Here is a 22,494-nt window from a genome sequence, read left to right on the forward strand (position 1 = left end):
GCCTCCTGCACCCTCCCCTCCCCCTACTGGGGATGGAGCATGCAACCCAGGCATGTGCCCCAGCTGGGAATCGAACCATGACACCTGGTTCATAGGCCAGTGCTCAACCATTGAGCCACACCGGCCAGGCTTGCTATCTTTTCAGTGAATGTGGTACATATCCTTGCTGTCCTGTAGCTTCCATTTCTCACTCAACTTGTACCTTCCCCTTGGTCTATGAACATACTCAAGTCTCTATCACCCTTTAAAATAAATTCCTTTAAACTCCCATTCTCTTGAGACTATTATAGAATTTCTTTCCTCCACTTTGTCTCAGAGTTCTTGAAGTAGTAGCCTATACTTGCAGTCTACTTCAGTCCTTTGTAATCTGACTCTACTCACTTGATTAATAACATAGCTCTTTCCAAGGTCACTCACTGATCTGTGAATGTCAAGTACAGACTTGATTTTACTTTTAAATGTGATAAAAAACAGACTTTTATTTTTACTTAATAGGTATCTACATGTTTTATTGTTCACTTTCTTCTTAAAGCCCTTTAATTTTTTCATTTTTCATTGACCAGTTTTCAGGTTTTATTCCTTCCCATAGCTTTGTTTCAGATCACTCCCATTTTTAGGTTCACATGTTCCAGTCTGGATGTTTTCAGCTGATTGGGGCTCATCATGCTCAACATGTCCAAAATTGAACTCATTATCTTACCACATGCCAGTTTCTCCTCCTGATTCCATTACTCAGAAGTTTGGCATCCCCATTCATCCAGTCACCCATCTAGAAATCTTAAAATCATGCTTGACTCCCCTCTTCTTTCTTAAGGTCATGGGTTTACCATGCTCTGCTGACTTTAACTCCACAGTGTCTCTGAGCTTTCCTCTCTCGTCTGCACTGCTGCCACCATTGGCCTGGCCAAGGCACTCATCCTCTGATCCAGAGCCCAGCCCCAGAATGCCCTTTAGCTGTCCCCCACCTCCCCACCCCAGTTCTCAAACCAGAATCCAGTCATGATCCACGTGTTACATTTAGTTGTGGTATCACCATTGTCTTTAATCTAGAACAGAGGTTGGCTTGTAGCCTGTTGGTCTCCACTCCCAGTTCTTTGCATGTTGTCTGACTGCTTTCAAGCTACAGTGACAGAGTATTCATTGGCAGAGTAGTTGCCACAGGGAACACCTGGTTGGCAAAACCTAAAATATTTACTGATTGGACTTTTACAGAAGAAGTTTGCCAAACCCTGGACTAGAATGACTGAAAGAAACATTTAGTATTTTCTCATGTAAGTGATACTTGAAATTATACATCTAAGATTCTCATATTTCCAATGATACCATTTCATACTTTCTGAAATACTGTAAAACTTCAAGTATTACTTATTTCTTAAGGTCTTTCCTTTCTGGAGAGATTGAAAGTCTTCAAGGCAGAAAGCACATATTTATCTAAATATGCTAAAAATTTAATAAGAAAAATATATGAGCTTTCCTGGCTCTAATTTCATCCTGAATTAATCACGTGACTTATCTGCAGTCTTTGTCCTGCCCCACACGTGCTCTCTGGTGGTCCTGGGCAGGTGCTGTGTGGTGCACTGTTGCATTCTTTCTCAGGGGTCGTGCTTGAGCTGCTCCACTCCCTAAGGTAATTGTGTGTGAGAGCAGGATGCTGGTGATATTTTGGACATCAGCTGTTTCTCAGTGAAGTACAGTCATCCAAATCTTAGTTGCCTCAGCAGTGCAGTGTATAAAATTTTGTATTTTGCATACACTCAGCAAAACTCCATTGTGCCCTTTGCTCCACCTGCACTGTTTCTTACTATTTCCTGTAAGAGTTTTATGGTCATCTTCTACTTAATCATGTTTCTATACATGTGTTCTCCAGATCATTTATAATTATGGGTTTTAGCTTCCTTGTCTGTAAGGAACTAGATTATTTGTCTTCTTCCAAATCTGAAATAGTCTGACTGGGAAATGTTTTAGTTGTGATTGTTGAGGAGTCTTATTCTTTTTTTTTTTTTTTTTTAATATATTTTATTTATTTTTTACAGAGAGGGAGGGAGAGGGAGAGAGAGCCAGAAACACCGATGAGAGAGAAACATCCATCAGCCGCCTCCTGCACACCCCCTACTGGGGATATGCCCGCAACCAAGGTACATGCCCTTGACCGGAATCGAACCTGGGACCCTTGAATCCACAGGCCGACGCTCTATCCACTGAGCCAGACCGGCTAGGGCGAGGAGTCTTATTCTTTTACAGCTTGTTAGATTATTATCCACACGCGCGTGCGCACGCGCACACACACCCTTCCCCCCCCCCCTGCATTTTGTAGCTAAGCTGCAACATTTTCCATAACTAAAAAGGTCCTTGTGATTCACCCTTGGTAAATGCAATTTTGAAAGAGTCTTTTAATTTAGTGTTTTTGGAAGTATCAAGTTAAGTTCCAAGTTAAAAAATGGAATTTTATCGAATAATTACTGTTGGCATCTCTCCTTATTTTACTAGAATACATAGCAGAAGGCGAATTTAGACCACCACCACCTCCAAACGAAGTTGGGACCAGATCCTGAGAGAAATTTTCACTAACAATTCAATGTCTATGATAGAGTTAGTTTGAAAATGTGTATTTTACTGGCTTTTCTTCTTCTTTTTTTCACTTTTGATGTATGTTGACATTTTAAAAGCTTTACTTTTTTGGCAAGTAGTCAAATCTCCCATTTTGTAAATTTCTTTCTTTGATTTTATGTATAGAAAGTTCTCATTCGCTGATAATGTCATGTTTTCCTCTTTCAACACTTAGATTTATTTGGAAAATTGCCTCATTTTAAAAAACCTTTTTAAAGTATTGTACCTTCCTTTTCTCCTATGGATTTTAAAAGCTAACCTTCAGCATGCTTCTGGTTGCTCTCTGCTCAGTTGAAGTGCTTAGATGCTCTGGCAGGGCAGTGCTGTTTAACTCAGGAGATGCCGTTCTCCTGCCCCCTTCCCACTCGGGCACTCTTCTTTTTGAGGTTTTTAAAAATTCTCATTTGTTTTATATGAATTTTTAATCACTCCTAATCAAGTTACAGACTCTTGTTAGCCATTTCTTATAATTGGATTAAACTTCAAATATCGTTGCAGCTTCCTGTTGAGAAAATTTTGTACTCACCAAGTTGCCTTCAATATGGCATGCAATAAATTCAATCACGTGTTACTTGAAGGGTTTTTGTAGCTTTATTCCAGGTTGCTTTATAGTTTTTTGTGGCTGTTACAATGAGGCTCTTTTTTTCCATTATATTTTCTTGTTGATTATTCCTGGAGTATAGAAAACTATTATTTTTAAAATGTCAATCTTTTCTGTTTCTTTTGTACTATCTTTGCCTCATTTTGGGATCATATTTTATTGGTTAGTATTTCTAGCACAAGATTGATTAGTAGTGCTGATGACAAATATTCCATCTTTTTCCTGTTATGGGAATGTATCTGATGTTTCATTGTTAAATTTCAGGTCCCTTCCTTTATTTTCAACTTGGGTAATTTTGTCTAATATTCCCAATCTTACATTCTTATTCCTGCTGTATGGATGTGGCAACACACATACACATATACATACACTAAAGAGCAAATAATGGCAACAGAAATACTTTTGCTATAGCTGGTAAAGAGGCGATGATGGTGGCTTCATTGCTTTAGATTTGGAGAAAAGTGGATGGATTTGCAGGTGTCCTCAAACTACGGCCTGCGGGCCACATGTGGCCCGCCGAGGACATTTATCCGGCCCGCTGGCTGCCGCTGCCTGTCCTGCTTAGCAGCCGACTCGTCCCGGGCCTGCAGTGCGCATAGGAATTTGTTCATAGTTTTTTTTTTTAAACTATAGTCCGGCCCTCCAACGGTCTGAGGGACAGTGAACTGGCCCCTGTTTAAAAGGTTTGAAGACCCCTGGATTTGGGGCTTGGTAACGTTTGAATTTGCTGTGCACAGGAAGGAATCAAGGATAAATCTTACTCAGATGAGGAAAGTGAGTAAATAAGTGGGATTATTTTTTTCTTTGGGGAGAAGGTACCTCGAGAGGGGCAGGAGGCAGTTGCCTGTGTTCTAGGGTTGCTTCGCGGACTCTGACAAAGTGCCCATGAAGCACATGGGCCGTAGTGCTGAGTGTTGTTGCTGGTAGTTCAGGTGCTGGCATGCTGATTTCTTTTTATCTAGTATGACGGACTGGTTTTTTGATACCCTTAATTTCCTGTGGGTACTGAAAGATGTCAGCTTAACAAAACGGTTCTTGCCCGGCCATTGCGGCTCAGTGGTTGAGCATCAACCTGGTTCACAGTTCAATTCCCGGTCAGGGCACATGTCTGGGTTGCGGGCTCGATCCCCGGTGCGGGGCGGGGGAGGGAGGCGCGTGCAGAAGGCAGCCAAACAATTGATTCTCTCTCGTCATTTGTTTCTATCTTTCTCTCTCTCTCCCTGTCCCTTCCTCTTTGAAATCAATACAGATGTGTGTGTGTGTGTATACATATATATATATCTTTTTAAAATGATTCTTAAATGGAGTGAAAATCAGTCACTTATAAAACTTTAAAATAAATATATGTTGAATTATATATACATTTTTGGTATCTCTGTGGTAGTACTTTTTTCTGCTACTCTATCTCATTCCATCACCTTTTGCTGCTTAACAGTAGTGCTTTGAGAGAAAATGGTGTTACTAATAGGACCTGATTTTCTTATTAGTAATATCCTAATAGTGAGTTACATTTATTTTCTAGGCCTACAACCCAGTGGTGGGCTCATTAGGTCTAGGGCATGACTTGAGCATGTGTGTTAAAAGCACTGCAGCCAGGCTGCCATGGCTCAGTGGTTGAGCATTGACCTATGAACCAGGAGGTCAGGGTTCGATACCTGGTCATGGCACATGCCCAGGTTGCAGGCCCAGTATAGGGTGTGCAGGAGGTAGCTGATAGTGATTCTCTCTCATCATTGATGTTTCTATCTCTCCTCTCCTTCTCCTCTGAAATCAATAAAAATATATTTAAATAAATACATAAAAATAAAAGCACTGCATATGTTGATTACTTCTCTAAACAGAACTGAAATGTAAGCTACCCCCTAAGGACTGTCAAAATGCAGCCATCTTCTGTGAGGAATTGCTAACTATACCAGATCCTTAAACTGAGTTAGAAGCACTAAAACTGCCTGCTGTAAAGTAACTAGATGATAATATATAGCAGTAAATGTAAGATTATTGGGTTATATGACTGATCATTAATAGTCTTCAATATCAGCAATTGATTTTTTAAGAAAATGCATTTTTATTGATTTCAGAGAGGAAGGGAAAGGGAGAGAGAAATAGAAACATCAATGATGAGGGAGAATCATTGACCGGCTGTCTCCTGCACGCCCCCCACTGGGGACCGAGCCTACAACCCGGGCATGTGCCCTTGGCTGGAATCGAACCCGGGACCCCTCAGTCCACAGGCCGATGCTTTATCTGCTGAGCCAAACCAACTAGGGCCAGCAATTGATTTTTAATCATAGTCATTCGGTGATCTTCAAAATATTAGTTAACTTTTCTTTTGTCTTTCGATTAACTTATGGCTATGCAGATAAGTTAAATTTTTATGAAGAAGAGAGAACTGAAATGGTTCTTTCTTGGGTGCATATCTCAGGTTGAATGTAAACACTAAGGAAATGGAAATATAATAGCAAAGACCTTGTAAACTTGTCTGCAATATTTCAGGTTGAATATGAACACCAATGAATGGAGATATAATGGAAAAGACTTTATAATTCTTAAAAACTTGTTATAGTACCCCAAACAGATATGTGAAAAAGCTATTCTAGCCTGGCCAAAGTGGCTCAGTTGGTTGAGCATCGCGTTGTGTGCACCAAAAGGTTGCCTCGATTCCTGGTCAAGGCACTTGTAGAGTGTTTCTCTATAACATTGATGTTTCTCTCTCTCTCTCTTACTCTCCCTCCCTCCCTCCCTCTAAGTATGTCCTCCGGTGAGGATTTAAAAATAAACAGCCCAGCCATCGTAGTTCAGTGGTTGAGCGTCAACCAAAGAACCAGGAGGTCACGGTTTGATTCCCAGTCAAGGCACGTGCCCAGGTTGTGGGCTTGATCCCCAGTGTGGGGCGTGCAGGAGACAGCAGATCGATGATTCCCTCTCATCATTGATGTTGCTATCTCTCTCTCCCTCTCCCTTCCTCTCTCTGAAGTCAATAAAAATATATTTAAAAATAAATAAACAGTTGTTCTAAGAAAGAAAGGCTAGGGAAAGATTCCTAATATACAGGAGTGGGCAAAAGTAGGTTTTACAGTTGTGAGTATGTGACACAGAGTTTATTCTTATATTACTTATTAATTATTATATTTGTATTGCAACTGTAATTGTACTTTTGTCCATCCCTGTATTTCTAATACATTTCCTTAAGTTTGGCCTGTTCACTTGCCCTTACCCATCTGCATCTCAGACCCTTTTTCCATGTCGGGTCTCTAAGCCTGGGTTGCTTCATACACACTAATACATTACTACCACCACATCCTTCCTCACTTGAAATTCTTCTACTTGCTGGTAAGTTAGGAATTAATTCATTCAGCAAATATTTATTGAGTAGCTCTTATGTTCCAGATCCTGCTCTAGGCTCTTAGGATAACATTGGTGAGCAAAGTGCAGACCTCCCTGCCTGTGTGAAACTGATTGGTGGATGTGGAAAGTGGTTGGGATGTAACCATTGCCCTTGTAACTGTACTGCCAAGTTTTTATGTGTTGTTTTTTTTTAAAATAAGTTCAATGTCTTTTTTAAAATTATTAATTTTTAATCCTCACCCAAGGATATTTTTCCATTGATTTTTTTTAGAAAGAGTGGAAGAGAAGAGGGAAAGAGAGAGAAACATTGATGTGAGAGAAACACATTGATTGGTTGCCTCCTGCACACACCCGGGCCAGGGAGGAGCCTGCATCCAAGGTACATGCCCTTGATCAGAATCGAACCCAGGATCCTTTGGTCCACAGGTCAACACTCTATCCACTGAGCCAAACCGGATAGGGCTATACTGCCAGATATTAATATCTTGTTGATGTTGAATAGTCACATACATTTATCATATAGCCATCAATTGTTCAAACACTTCATAAACTTTTGTATTTTTATTTTAGATACTAACCACAACGCTTCCGGATCTCATTATGAAAATTCACAGCGGGGACCTGTGTCGTCTTCGAGCAACTCCAGCACAGACTCTAAGGATGCTGTTGTAAACAACTCCCCTGAGAAAGAAGCATGGCCGTTGGTCCCTGGCAGTGATCCAGAGTTGGCTTCAGAATGTATGGATGCTGATTCTGCCTCCAGTTCTGAATCAGAAAGAAACATCACTATCATGGCTTCAGGGAGCACAGGTGGTGAGAAAGATGTCCTTCGAAACAGCACTGGACTTGGTTCCCAAAACAAGTTTGTGGTTGGCGGCAGCAGCAATAGCTTGGGTCGTGGAAGTAGTACTGGGCCCTGGGGCTTCTCCCATGGAGCCGTAATAAGCACATGTCAGGTCTCTGTGGATGCTCCTGAAAGCAAGTCAGAAAGTAGCAACAATAGAGTGAATGCTTGGGGCACTGTAAGCTCTTCATCAAATGGAGGGGTAAATCCAAGCACTTTGACTTCAGCTAGCAACCATGGTGCCTGGCCAGTATTAGAGAACAACGGACTTGCCCTAAAAGGGCCTGTAGGGAGTAGTAGTCCTAGCATCAATATTCAGTGCAGTACCATAGGCCAGATGCCTAACAATCAGAGTATTAACTCTAAAGTGGGTGGTTCTTCTACCCATGGTACCTGGGGAAGCCTTCAGGAAACTTGTGAATCTGAAGTAAGTGGTACACAGAAGATTTCATTCAGTGGTCAACCTCAGAATATCACCACTGAAATGACTGGACCAAATAACACTACTAACTTTATGACCTCTAGTTTACCAAACTCCGGTTCAGTACAGAATAATGAGCTGCCCAGTAACTCGGGGGCCTGGCGTGTGAGCACAATGAATCATCCTCAGATACAGGTTCCATCGGTTATGAATGGCACTTCCCTCCCTCACCTTAGCAACGGAGAGTCAAAAAGTGCAGGCTCTTATGGTACTACCTGGGGTGCCTATGGTTCTAACTACTCTGGAGACAAATGTGCAAGCCCCGACAGCCAAGCTGATGGTGACACTGTGAACACAACTCTGATGCAGCCTGGCATGAATGGGCCTGTGGGCACGAACTTTACAGGCAACACAAATAAAGGAGGAGGCCTGTGGGAGTCTGGGGCCACAAATTCCCAGGGTGCATCCTGGGGAAGTGGAAATGGTGCAAACTTGGGAAGAAGTCAAAGAGGATGGGGAACTCCTGCACAAAACACTGGCACTAATGTACCCAGCGTGGAGTGGAGCAAACTGCCTGGCAATCAGCATTCCAGTGACAGTGCAAACAGCAATGGTAAGAAGTTTACAAATGGATGGAATTCTACTGAGGAAGAGGATCAGGGTTCTGCCACATCTCAGACAAATGAGCAAAACAGCATGTGGGCCAAAACAGGAGGTACAGTGGACAGTGAAGGTAGTACAGAGAGCACTGGACACCTCGAAGAAAAAGTAACTGGGGAGACTCAGAGTAGAGACAGAAGAAGAATTGATCAGCACACATTACTCCAAAGCATTGTTAACAGAACTGACTTAGATCCACGTGTCCTATCCAACTCTGGTTGGGGACAGACTCCTATTAAGCAGAATACTGCCTGGGATACTGAGACATCACCTAGAGGAGAAAGAAAGACTGACAATGGGACAGAGGCTTGGGGGAGCTCTGCAACACAGACTTTTAACTCAGGGGCGTGTATAGACAAGACTAGCCCTAACAGTAATGATACCTCATCTATATCGGGGTGGGGAGATCCCAAGCCTGCTCTGAGGTGGGGAGATTCCAAAGGCTCAAACTGCCAGGGGGGATGGGAAGATGATTCTGCTGCTACAGGAATGGTCAAGAGCAATCAGTGGGGGCATTGCAAAGAAGAGAAGCCCATGTGGAATGATTCGCAAAAGAACAAACAGGGCTGGGGTGATGGACAAAAGTCAAACCAAGGGTGGTCTGTTTCTGCCAGTGATAACTGGGGAGACACATCAAGGAGTAACCATTGGGGTGAGGCTAATAAGAAATCTAGCTCAGGAGGTAGTGACAGTGACAGGTCTGTTTCTGGTTGGAATGAACTTGGTAAAACTAGTTCTTTTACTTGGGGAAATAATATAAATCCAAATAATTCATCAGGATGGGATGAATCTTCTAAACCTAACTCTTCCCAGGGGTGGGGAGATCCTCCAAAGTCTAGTCAGTCGCTGGGTTGGGGAGATTCAGCAAAGCCAGTCAGCTCTCCAGACTGGAACAAGCAACCAGACATGGTTGGGTCTTGGGGAGTCCCTCCGGCTCCAGGCAAACCCTCTGGTACAGGCTGGCTGGGAGGACCTATTCCAGCCCCAGCAAAAGAAGAAGAACCCACAGGCTGGGAGGAACCATCCCCGGAGTCCATACGGCGCAAAATGGACATTGATGACGGAACCTCAGCTTGGGGAGATCCCAGCAAATACAACTATAAGAATGTGAACATGTGGAACAAAAATGTCCCAAACAGCAGCAGCCGCTCAGACCAGCAAGCACAGGTGCACCAGCTGCTGCCGTCTGCAAGTGCCATCTCAACCCCAGAGGCAGGCGGTGGCTCCGGTGAGTTGTTACTTTGTGGAGTCTGATGGTCTTACAGACACTTCACAGGACTGTGGGCCTTGTTTGAGCTTACTTTATGATAAGATGTGTTTAACAGTATTTGCTGTGCACACAGAGGCCTGCTTTACTCTAATCCAGAAGCTTATAGGGAAGAAAAGTATAGGTAAGGTGTTCACCATCAGGGAGCAGCTATGCCTTCAACAGATTGAGTGTGAGTCCTGCATACTCTGTTCTCTTAGGAATGCTACAGAAGGCGGAATTGGAAAGGTGGTGTCGGGTGGGGATGCTGTACACTTTTCTCAGTTCTTCTGAGTCAAGCTGCACTTTTTCTTCTATTATTGGACTAAAATATCCTCAGAAATAAAGCAAGTGTTAATGACCATGCTCTAAATACTAGGTACTATATTTGGCTTTAGCAGGGATTTATCTAAGTAGGCATGAAATCCAAATCTATTAGATGCATTGTGTATGAGTGTGTGTGCCTGGAACATTTGACAGTGCCTTTCGAGTATATTCCCACTTCCCTCATTAGGAACTGATTTCTGTGTCTCTGCAAATGATCTTGACAGTGACATTTTCATTAGGTGTCATTGGAATGTATTGTCTTAGTTATTAATTGGATGTGGCGATAGGAGTGTTTTCATGAACTAACCTTTCAATGCCCAATTTTTATCCTGAGTATGGTTTATTGAATTAATTTAACTAGTTTAATTCTTAGAAGAAATAGCTGGGTACTAAGGGGAAGGCTGTTTTTTGTTTTGTTTTTAAATATGTTTATGGTTTTCCCTTTGCTTTGGACAACTTAATAATATTTCAAAATTTTTAAGAAGCATTGTCCAGCACATAGAAACGTAGGGTGCGTTTTTCCCAAATGATGTTGATGAAAGGTTACGTGTATGGTAAACATTCTATACACTCACTATTTCCCAGCATGATCACCTGCTTTAATTCACTAGGTGTAGTTCAGACAGACTTGACTTTTCAGAAATTAAATTTAACTTTTTTAAAGGAGATGACTTGCCATGAATAAGGTTACTAAAAAGAATCTACTCTATACTCAGAGGGCACTTATTGCAGTTAAATTACAATGATGGGAAATGACTTGTCTTTACATAATATAGATGCCATCTGTTTTGCTCATCACAGCATCACTATATAATACATAAATGTGAAGTTCTTCATCTTTTGTTCCCTAAGTATTCCTTATTGCCTCTGATTCCACTGTACCTCCCTACCATGTGCTGATGACTTCTTTTCCCACACTTTCTAAAGGCTGGGGTGAGCCCTGGGGGGAGCCTTCTACTCCAGCCACAACTGTGGATAATGGTACTTCAGCATGGGGTAAACCCATAGACAGTGGTCCCAGCTGGGGGGAACCCATTGCTGTGGCATCCAACACTTCCACGTGGGGCTCCAGCTCTGTTGGTCCACAAGCGTTAAGCAAATCTGGTAAGTTACTGATAATCCCTGGTAGCTCTTTTATAGCAGTGGTGATCTCATTGAATGTAATTAATTGGATCATGTCAGTCATTGTTAAGGTAGCAATGTATCCTCATACTAGATGCTACTCACTCTTTGGCTCTTTGAATTTGTAACATAGCTCGCTCTTTATCTTTCTGATTTTCCCTCTGTTCTCAGTTTCCTTAGAACTGCAACTATTAATGATTTGCATATACTTCACCAAGTCTAAATTATATTTTACCAAATTAGGTTATCTGGAAATAGTCAAGCAGCTGTCAGGCTATCCAGCATGAGAAACGGAATATAATAGTCACGAGGACACATATACCAATTGTCTGGCACAGGTTCCAGATGATTCCCTGGACATTATACAGAAAATGAGCAAATTTCAGGAAGGACCCGGTATTCAGATGAGCATTGTCATTGTCCCATAGATTGTGTACAGGACACACCGTAGAAATTCCAAAAGCTGAGTGTATAGACAGGATGCTTTCTGCATGTGACTTGCAATCCTTTTGGCCACTCGCCTTGAAAATATATATGAAAATGAACTCTTCTGAGTTTCATCTATCTTCTTTGTTCTGTGTGTTGCCATGCAGATTAAGTGCGTGCAAACAAGAATGCCGCTATTGTCCTGTGTTTAGAAGCCCTTAGATTTGTAAAAGCATGGAAGATGTGTTTTTTAGAACTTTTAATAAAAATAAATTCTTGCTTAATGAAACTTTTAACTCAGTATTGCTATGCAAATTTGGGAAGGGAAATAAAAGTGGGCTTTTTTATTCCCACACCCTGCCCCTTACTGTATGCTCAATCCTCCAGAAAAAGTTGTTTTATTAAAGTATGTTTCTCTTTGTATCACAAATCCACAACCAGGACCAAAATCTATGCAAGATGGCTGGTGTGGTGATGATATGCCATTGCCTGGAAATCGCCCCACTGGCTGGGAAGAAGAAGAGGATGTGGAGATTGGAATGTGGAATAGTAATTCATCTCAAGAGCTTAACTCGTCTTTAAATTGGCCACCATATACAAAGAAAATGTCATCGAAGGTAAACATTTCAAGGGCAGTGCCCTTGCAACTTTAAATTCCAAAGGTAGTTTACCCACAGAAAGTTAAAGTTCTGCCCATTTATGGCAATCAATATAGTCCAGGCAGTCCCCAACTTAGGCATAGCGTCCTGTATGGGCAGCCACCTAGGAAAATAAGACCACAGGAACTTCCTTTCTCCCCACTGCTACAGCTTGGGATTTCTCTCCTCCTCCCCTTCCACCAGTGCTGCCTGGGACAACCCTTCACCCTAAGGTGTTGCCTGCAGTGGTGAGAAGGAAGAGAAGGGCAAATCTCCATGTTGACTCTTGCCATCGCACTGCCAGTTCATCTCCCATTCCACCTCCTCACCTGGAGTCCTGACTTCCCCTGTACCCAGAGTCATCCTCCTCCACCCATTACCTTTGCCCCTTTCCCATCCCAAAAGGTTCTGTGACAAAAATCCCTAGGAATGAGCCGAGCTCAGTTTTGCTTTTATATGTGGGCAAATCTTATTCCCAGACCTGGCTGTACATCAAAATCATGTGGGATTTATCAAAAGTACAGTTTCTTATATCCCAGGCCTACTGTACTTTGGAAATTGAGCCATGTTGCGTGTCCTAGACAAACTTCCCAATGTTTATGCTGCAGAGCCAGGCTTGAGAAGCACAGGTGTAGAGCTCCAGTTATTAAGAGGTGGTGTTGGATGCTGGTGTCCGATTCTCCTGGAGACCATTTTCAAAACACGTGCCCACTCCCCCAGGTGATTCTGATACATCCTCCCCACTATGCTTGAAACTTCCTTTTTAAGAGACCCTAGGAGTCAAGTATTTTGTAGTACAACTACCTGACTGCCAGGGTCCCTCTCTTTTAATCCTGGGATTCTAAGTCTAGGACCTGCCATTTTCATTAAAAAAACTTTTTTTATTTGGCTGAATTTACCCGTTGCCTCACCATATAGCTTATGAAGTGCTTTCCCATATTTTACATAAATCATTTGATCCTTTTAACCTTCTGAGATAGAATATTGATGAATTTGAGACTAGAAAAAGTGGTGACTTGCCCAAAGTTGCATAGCTAGTAAGTGACAGAGCAAGGACTTAAGTTTAGGTCTTCCAGCTCCAAACCCCGTATTCTTCCCACTGGACCATGCTGTATTGTGACTTTGTCTTTCCTTACAGGGTCTGAGTGGCAAAAAAAGGAGAAGGGAAAGGGTGTGTAGCCTTTTTACTCTTTCTCCTTTGTCTCTACTAGTAAAAATCTTTTAGAAAACAACTGCAAACATTTATTTAGCCTCTGCTGTGTGCCAGGTACTGTGCTTGGTGCTGGGGGTTCAAAATACTAATCTACAAGCTGCACCTTCAAGGAGCTCAGAGTCTAGTGCGGTCTCTAGTGAGCTCATCTCTAAGCTCTCTTCAGGTGTCAGCTTGAAATTGGAACATGCCTGCGGGGGGAAGGGGGAGGGTGTGTTAAGGAAAATAGTAGCCTGACATGACCAAAATGTAGATTTTTTTTTTTAGGAGATCTGGCTATGTAGTTAGACTAAGGGCAGATTGTAAAGGGTTTTCACTACCATGCCCAAGAATTTGAACTTTAGTCTGTATAAGTATGGAGCCAATGAAATTGAATAGAAGGTATCATCGGTTTGATTTTTTAAATAATTTCTTTAAAGAACTTTAACCAACGATAGGATGAAAGGTAAATTGTAAGAGGAAAGACCAGCATTAGGGATCTGAATTGGGAAGCAAGAATGGATACATAGAAGGGACTGATTTGAGAGACATTTGGATAGGACAGAAGGCCTTGGCAACCAGTTAGTCTTGGGGTGGGAGTAAAAGAGGAAAAGAAATCAAAGACACTTCAAAACCTCACAAAGGGTTAGGTGCTTGCTTCAGAGACCTGCCTTTAGGGGGAAATTACGCCGTGTTCTGTTCCACAGTCAGAAGGAACAGGTAGTAGCATTGGGGAAGGGAAGTTAAGGTAGCAGACTGGGAATGGTCCTGTGAGCTTTACCTAAGTGGGAGACGTTGGTCCCTTTGGCTTCCAGTCTCAGTCTACCTCCCTGCTAACCATGAACCATTCATTCTCTCAACTCACTTTCCAAAGCAGATTCTGTGTCACCCATATCCCAACCAGCCTCCGAAAGCAACACCAAGTAGGAGGAACCCCAGGTTTAACACACTGCTGGGGACGGTGTGTTCTTGGCAACACAAATTGAAATGCTGAAATGCTTTACATATGGAAACGTGTTTTTTCAAGTATGGGGCACACAGCATAATTAGGTTATGGGTTAAGCTGGTGAGAACCTGATGTTCACTTTGGTTTGGTGTGAGAACTCTATAAATCCAAACTATAATTTATCCTTCCCAACACAGTCCGTTTGAAAATTAGAAACTGAGCAGTTCTCTGTTATTCCGAGGCCCTTTTTGTGGGTCGTGGAGGCCCTTTGCTTCTGTCTTTTCCTTCTGACTGTTTGCCTTCAGGGAGTTCTCTGTACATTACAGCTATACCAGAGGACTGGAGCAAAGGAAGTCGAAAATCAAACAAGTTGATTTAAAATTTTTAACAACTCTGTTAAGAGTTGATTGGAGGAGAAATTGGCTAAAAATGAGAGTTGAGAATTGTCTTAGTTTATTAATCCACCGCTATTCCCAGATAAATAGAAATGGCCATGGCATCTTTCTACTCTTTTATTTTACAAAGGGAATGATGAAGGGTGGAAACAAACAAGAAGAAGCATGGATAAATCCATTTGTTAAACAGTTTTCAAATATCAGTTTTTCGGTAAGTGTGTTCTATTTTCTTAAATTCTTTATCTTTGAGTTCTCATGAATAAGCTTGAGGTTAGAGTAAAATTGGCCACAGAGCCTTTATTTTTATAGTTAGAGCTAATAAACTGTAGTCACTTATTTAAAAGGGATTTTTTTTAAATTAGGCAGTGAAAAATGTTTTATGATGCACTTGAATTTCACAAATAATGAAATACCAAGTAAAATTCTTTACTTTTTATTTATTTTCATTGATAAATTAAGGTCTGCTAACATGCTGCTTTTTCTTAACTTCAGAGAGACTCACCAGAAGAAAATGTGCAGAGCAATAAGATGGACCTTCCTGGAGGTAAGGAAAAATGAAATTAGTTTGAGTTTATATTCATCCTGATGGACAGACATGTCTGTGGCATGGTCCTACTAAAAGTGCACTGGCCTTGGCCATGAGTGGACGCTGGGCTCCGGGTGCAGAGTCGATGTGCATATATATATATGTATGTATACGTGTATGTGTATGTATATGTATATGTATATGTATATGTATATGTATATGTATATATGTGTGTGTATATATAATTTATGTTTTTTAATCCTCATCCGAGGATATATCCATTGATTTTAGAGAGAGAGAGAGAGGAAGAGAGGAGTGGGGAGAGAGAAATACCTGTGAGAGAGAAACATCGATCAGTTGCTTTCGTTATCAATCAGTTGCTTTCGAACATGGGGTTTGGAGCTGGAAGACCTAAACTTAAGTCCTTGCTCTGTCACTTACTAGCTATGCAACTTTGGGCAAGTCACCACTTTTTCTAGTCTCAAATTCATCAATATTCTATCTCAGAGAGAAATACCTATGAGAGAGAAACATCGATCAGTTGCTTACCAACGGGATCGAACACTCAATCTTTTTGGTGTACAGGATGATGCTCCATCCAACTGAGCCACCCGGGCATTATTCTCTCATCATTCATGTCTCTCTCTCTCTCTCTCTCTCTCTCCCCCTCTCCCTCTCTCCCTCTCTCCCTCTCTCCCTCTCTCCCTCTCTCCCTCTCTCCCTCTCTCCCTCTCTCCCTCTCTCCCTCCCTCTCCCTTCCTCTGTGAAATCAATAAAAATATACTTTTTAAAAAAAAGACTCTTGGACATGGCCTTAGCTCAGTGCATGGCAGAGAAGTCACTGAGGTGTCACCCCTGTGGGACTATTGGAAGCCCACCTATTAGAGGAATTGTCTCCCTGGAGGCGCTCTGCTATAAAACTGCCTGGGGCTGCTGACAGGAGCTGCTAGCCTGTGGTGAACAAACATGGCCGGAGCCAGAGCCAGAGCGGGGCCCACCTACTGCCTGTGCTGCAGAGGGGAGCCCCAGGACCAGGAAGCAGCCTTTCCTCCGACAGTGTCTCCCTGCACCTCTGCTGAGAGCTTCAGTGTCTCTGGCAAAGGAAATAATGTGGAAACCAACCGCATTTCTAAAATGTGTCTACTCTAGGAATATTTTTGTTTTGTTAAAAGCTTTTCTTTTCTACTTGCCTGGAATGAAAGCAGGAAGTTTTGTGGTGGTGGCAGTAACAGATACCTCAAAGGACAGCAGTTGCAAAGAAATCGATGGGTGAGATTGGAGGACAGAGAAAATATGGAGAATGAGAGCCAGGGAGATAGAGAGAGAGAGTTTTTCAAATCTGTATGACTGGTCCGGTGAAGGAAGATCCGGGGAAATGTGCTCGGTGTCACCTGTGAGAGGTTATGCTTATGAGCAGGCAGTTAAAGATGTGGGACTACGTGCAGGCGTGAAATCAAAGTGGACATTTGTATTTGAGGAGCACATGAATGGGAGTGACTGTCAACATATTGGGAGCAAAATAGTAAGGGACGCGCATTTGTAGAGAGAGTATACTGAGTTTCTCTGCTTTGACTGAGTCAGCCTTGGCATATCCCAGCATTGAAGAAGCACAAGGAAGTGGGCCCAGCTGTGGAGAGAGGGGCGAAACCAGGATGGGCATTTGGTAAGGACTTGGAGGCAGACAGCAGTGTCCACGTTTAAAAGATTTGTTGAAGTATGGTAGCTGGGGGCTGGTTGTTTCAAGCAAAGGTGATTTTGCAGGATGAGAGTTTCCATGAGAGGAGATCCTGTTTGTTGCAAAGAAATCAAAATGAAGAGATTAATGGGCAGAGCAAGACCTGTTTGGCCTCCAGCCTCCCCATCTCCTGGCAGGAGTGAATAGGATCTGTGGGCACTAGATTGGAAGGCACAAGGCACATAGAAGAGTGCCTGGCAGTTTGTCATGCTGCTGTTTTCTTATTGTTACTGGAAACTGTTTATTACGAAATTAACCAGACTAGCGATGACCAAAGATGTCTTAGCCTTCTGTTTTCAAGTTAACTGGTTCAGTAAAATAACAGTGTTTGCCAAGCCCAGTTTGGCTTGTGAGGAACACAGGGTTTACTAAAGGCAAGTGCATTTCCCATGTTCTTGTCCAGGCAGAAGACAGGTCAGTTTGGGAAGGGAGGATTTTGCTTTCCACTGCAAATTTGTCTGAAACCAAGTAGATTAATTGTCTTCCTACTGGATAACGTCATTTCCTGCATTTGTTAGGAATGTTACAAGACAAACGAATGGAGATAGATAAACATAGCCTAAATATTGGTGATTACAATCGAACGGTCGGGAAAGGCCCTGGTTCTCGGCCTCAGATGCCCAAAGAGTCTTCCATGGAGCGCAGCCCTTATTTTGATAAGGTGAGCTGTTTCTTGTTTTACCCCTGGGGCTAATAAACCACAACACTGAATAGCATAATTTTCTCATTAACCGTTTAGAACATTTCATGTAATATAAAGTGTTACGATCCAGTGCCAAATCCTCTTACTGGATTTGTAGTTCATTGTCTTTTCTATGTCTCAATTTATCATAGAGATTGCATTTGTATTTTCTTCTTAACCCCATAAAATGTGTTTGGTTCTTTTTATGTGCTCTAGAATTAACACTAATCTGATCTCTTCTGTTTTCTGCCTGTTTCCTGTTGATGCTGGAATGTCATGTGACTTCTCTTCTGTTCCTGCAATGATTTCTCCCTTCCACTTGTTTGCTTGGCTGGTGTTGCGCATCTTTCTGTCTGTCCAATCAGGATGGCATTGTAGCAGATGAATCCCAAAACTTGCAGTTTATGTCCAGTCAGAGCATGAAGCTTCCCCCTTCAAATAGTGCACTACCTAACCAGGCCCTCGGCTCCATAGCAGGGCTGGGTATGCAAAACTTGAATTCTGTTAGACAGGTAAGTCCATGTGTGTATTAGGCTCTCTGTTGAATGATTTGTAGAAGCAATAAGCTCTCTCTTATGTGTAGTTACTGTACTTAAATCAGTAGTATGATGTGGTAATGAGCTATTGGTCCTGAAGAGCACTGGCTATTTGTTTTTGTAGAATGGCAATCCCAGTATGTTTGGTGTTGGAAACACAGCAGCACAACCCCGGGGCCTGCAGCAGCCTCCAGCACAACCTCTCAGTTCATCTCAGCCTAATCTCCGTGCTCAAGTGCCTCCTCCATTACTCTCCCCTCAGGTTAATAAATTTCTATGGTATTCCCTTCTACTTACCTGGAAAAGAACCTTGAATAATTTTATAATTGAACTAGAGACCCGATGCATGAAATTGGTGCAAGAGTAGGCCTTCCTTCCCCCAGATGCTGACACCAGCTTCCCTCTGGCCGCTGGTCTTACCTCCAGCTGCTGGCACCCGAGACCCGGGCTTCCCTCCGGCCGCTGGCACCTGGGACCTGGGCTTCCTTCACAGAAGGAGGCCCCGCCCACCTGCCGCAGCCCGCTGGTCTGTGGCCTAGGCCTCCCTCTTTGGGGCAATCGTGGAGCCCCCCGATTGATTGCTCTGCTGGCCGGTGGCCTGGGCCTCTCTCTACGGGGTGATCATGGGGTGATGGCCAGGCCCCCGACCAATCGCATCGCACCCGCCTTTGCTCGCCTGGCACCAGTGGGTGTCATAGTGTGGTCCTGGATGGTGGTTCTGCTGTTCAGCTGTTTGGTCGATTTGCATATTACGCTTTTATTATATAGGATTAGGTGAATGGTTGGTCATGACACATTTTTTTAAATATGTATATTTTATTGATTTTAGAGAAAGGGAGAGAGAGAAACATCAATGAGAAACATCGGTCAGCTGCCTCCTGCATGCCCCACACTGGGTATTGAGCTGCAACCTGGGCATGTGCCCTGACTAGAAATCAAACCTTTACCTGTTCATGGATCAACACTCAACCACTGAGCCACGTCGGCTGGGCAGTTATAATATTTTTTATTCACATCTTTGAAATGCAGCTAATTCAAAGGATGTAGGGAGAGTGAAGAAAATGAGTCAAAGGTAATTTAAAATTTACCATTATATTTCATAAAACCTGAAGGGGGACAATAGCAAAGTACATTTACTGATTTAAAATTCATCTCTCATCTTTTACTTAATTCATGAAAGTATATGTGAATAGTAAATTAGTAAAGCAGAGAAAACAGTTAGAAGGTACATAACATGCTCCCCAAAACAATAGTCCATAAATTTAATTGCTATGTTGATAATTTAAAATACATTGTACCTATAGCTAGTTTGCATTATTTTACCCCATTATTAACATATTGTGATTCTCAGGTTCCAGTTTCATTGCTGAAGTATGCACCAAACAACGGTGGCCTGAATCCGCTCTTTGGCCCTCAACAGGTAGCCATGCTGAACCAGCTCTCCCAACTCAACCAACTTTCTCAGATCTCCCAGTTACAGGTGCGTGGAGTGCTAGCCTCTCATACGGTGTGCATTCAGTGCGTCCACTGTGGGCTAGACTGCAGAAGGTAGTGCAGTGGGCATACCAGCAGCCATGATTCTCATGGAGCTTCCAGAGTGTCCGTGAAGAAGATGGTGAGCCCAGTGGGCATGATGCCATGAGAGCAAGCCCAGCCGAGTTGGGAGTGCGGTGGGGGTAGAGTGATGAGGAAGAATTTTTCTGATGAAATAGAAGTTTAGATTGAACAGATCTGCTGGAGGCCAGAGTCCAGGAAGAGATTGTGTTCGATTAGGCAGGACATGTTGGTGCTGAACGGATGAAGCCGTGCCTCTGCAGGTACACCTGCCACAGTCACTGAAGCTTGATCTGCAATGGCGTGGCACTGACATCTCTGCAATCTTCCCCACAGCGGTTTTTAGCACAGCAGCAAAGGACGCAGAGTCAGAGAAGCGTGCCTTCTGGGAACCGGCAGCAGCAAGACCAGCAGGTAGGTCCGAGTCTTCCCCTCGCTGTGCTGACACGCCCCTCGTATCACTTCCATTGTAACGAGACTCATAATGCCTTCCTGAAAACATAATGCAGTCGGTTGTTTACTAAGTCCTGTGTTTGCTCAGAGTTATACCAGCTGGTACAGGGTGACTGTGCACCTTCCGAGGAGAGGGAAGTGGATGAAAAAATGAAGGGGAATATGTGGGTATCTGGAAAGTCTTCTCCACAGTTTTTCCTAATTGTTTTGTCGTTTTAAGGGTCGACCTCTTAGTGTGCAGCAGCAGATGATGCAACAGTCTCGCCAACTTGATCCAAACTTGTTGGTGAAGCAGCAGACGCCACCATCTCAGCAGCAGTCACTCCATCAGCCAGCCATGAAATCTTTCCTTGAAAATGTCCTGCCCCACACTACACCTGAGCTGCAAAAAGGGCCATCTCCAGTAAATGCTTTCAGCAACTTCCCTATAGGTGGGTTTCTCCTTGGCCACACGGTCAGCTGGTGCATGGAAATCCCCAACCTGGCAGACAACACTGGTCTTTTGCTACTGTTCTGAATCGTAATGTAAATATCTGTGTTTTCCGATGGTCTTAGGCTCTACAGCAGCAGTTCTCAACCTGTGGGTCGTTAGCAGGGTCGCCTAAGACCATCGGAAAACACAGATATTTACATTACAATTCAGAACAGTAGCAAAATTACAGTTATGAAGTAGCAACGAAAATAATGTTATGGTTGGGGGTCACCACAACATGAGGAACTGTATTAAAGGGTCGCGGCATTAGAAAGGTTGAGAACCACTGGTCTAGATATTTATACGTGACTAGAGTCCCGGTGCAGGAAATTTGTGCACGGGGGGCGGGGGTTCCCCCTCAGCCCAGCCTGCACCCTCTCCAATCCGGGACCACTGGCTCCTAACTGCTCACCTGCCTGCCTGATCATCCCTAAGTGCCCTCCCTGCTGGCCTGGTCACCCCCAACGGCCCCGCCTGCCAGCTTGGTCGCCCCCAACTGCACCCCCCACTGGCCTGGTCACCCTTAACTACCCCCCCTGCTGGCCTGGTCACCCCTCACTGCCCCCCTCTGCCAGCCTGGTCATCCCTCACTGCCCGCCCCCTGCCGGCCTGGTCGCCCCCAACTGCCACCCCTGCCGGCCTGGTCGCCTCATGCAGTGTGCTGTTCAGTCGTTTGGTCGCCCCTCACTGCCCCCCCTTCCAGCCTGGTCACCCCACACAGCCTGCTGTTTGGTTGTTTGGTCGTCCCTCACTAACCCCACGTGGCCTGTTCAGTCGTCCGTTTGGTTGTTTCGGTTGCAATGGTCACTTAGGCTTTTATATATATATAGATTACTGGGATAAATGTAGGAAATGGGGTTTGCCTTTGTCACGTTTCCTGTAGCTTTCCCTTCCCTTTCTCACTCTGTCTCCAGACTTGTACTCCCTCTGGAAATGTCAGGCTTATACGTGTTCCCCTGCCTTAGGTCCCTTTTCTCCTTATGCCTTCGATTCTATTTTGACCCTTGTTTGATCACATCCTATTCATTTTTACTTTTATCTTCCCTGACAATGGTTTCTTGTAATGCAGCTTTGTTGGTTGCTCACCCTGCTGGTCCAGCTGTTTTGAAGATGGTGTGTTTCCTTGCACCTTCTGGGCTGTGGGCAAGGGTGGGGCCTGCTCCTGCTGCTCCTTCACTCTGGCTGAGCTGATGCAGGATTGGCTCTCCCTGGTATTGCCATGGGCTCTCAGCTGGGGCCTACGTTGCACTTTGAGTCCTGGGGACTGTTCGCTGTCTCTTTCCATTCCCAGATGTGGTTTCCTTGTCAGTTACCACTGCAAGTGGTGACCAGGTGACCCCAGAAACAACAGTATATGTAGTAGTAGTAGTAGTAGTAGTAAAAGAATACCCACGGACATTGAGAGGTTTTGGTCTCTCCAGCAAAGGGAAGTGATGCATTGTTTGGTTGCATACTGGTCATATATATTGGGCCAGTGAGGAGATAACTGTACAGTGGAATCTTGTTTCTCAAACATCTCCCATCTCGAACAATTCGCTTCTCAATCTGACAGCCCTTTCATGCTGATGCCTGTATGATCAGTCACGCATCTCTCAGGTGACAAAGGAGAGAATGCACAAATATGAGTCAGATTACCACTGTTAACATCTCAGTATATTGTGCTGTGAATATTTTTGTGTTTTGTTGCTTTTGTTAAATTTTCATTTTTTTATCGTACATTTTCCTTTTTGTTAAATTTTCATTTATATTTCATGTCCTTTTTGTTTTTA

General features: G+C 43.4%; 1 protein-coding gene across 10 annotated transcripts in view; it reads left to right on the forward strand.

Annotated features, from left to right (window-relative positions):
- Positions 1 to 22,494, forward strand: part of TNRC6A (trinucleotide repeat containing adaptor 6A) — a 195,118-nt gene that overhangs the window by 158,339 nt on the left and 14,285 nt on the right. For 8 of the 10 annotated variants that reach the window (XM_080681714.1, XM_080681710.1, XM_080681715.1 and 5 more), the window contains 12 exons: positions 7,124 to 9,706; positions 10,979 to 11,155; positions 12,041 to 12,216; positions 13,376 to 13,408; positions 14,898 to 14,978; positions 15,260 to 15,311; positions 17,547 to 17,689; positions 18,076 to 18,222; positions 18,371 to 18,508; positions 19,598 to 19,726; positions 20,137 to 20,214; positions 20,474 to 20,684. In XM_080681714.1, coding sequence (XP_080537840.1) covers positions 7,124 to 9,706; positions 10,979 to 11,155; positions 12,041 to 12,216; positions 13,376 to 13,408; positions 14,898 to 14,978; positions 15,260 to 15,311; positions 17,547 to 17,689; positions 18,076 to 18,222; positions 18,371 to 18,508; positions 19,598 to 19,726; positions 20,137 to 20,214; positions 20,474 to 20,684 — 3,948 coding nt within the window. The remainder of the gene's footprint in view (positions 1 to 7,123; positions 9,707 to 10,978; positions 11,156 to 12,040; positions 12,217 to 13,375; positions 13,409 to 14,897; positions 14,979 to 15,259; positions 15,312 to 17,546; positions 17,690 to 18,075; positions 18,223 to 18,370; positions 18,509 to 19,597; positions 19,727 to 20,136; positions 20,215 to 20,473; positions 20,685 to 22,494) is intronic. The other 2 variants (XM_080681716.1, XM_080681713.1) reach the window with 2 other exon arrangements.

This window comes from Plecotus auritus, assembly GCF_963455305.1.
Source record: "Plecotus auritus genome assembly, chromosome: 7".
NCBI lineage: Eukaryota > Metazoa > Chordata > Mammalia > Chiroptera > Vespertilionidae > Plecotus > Plecotus auritus.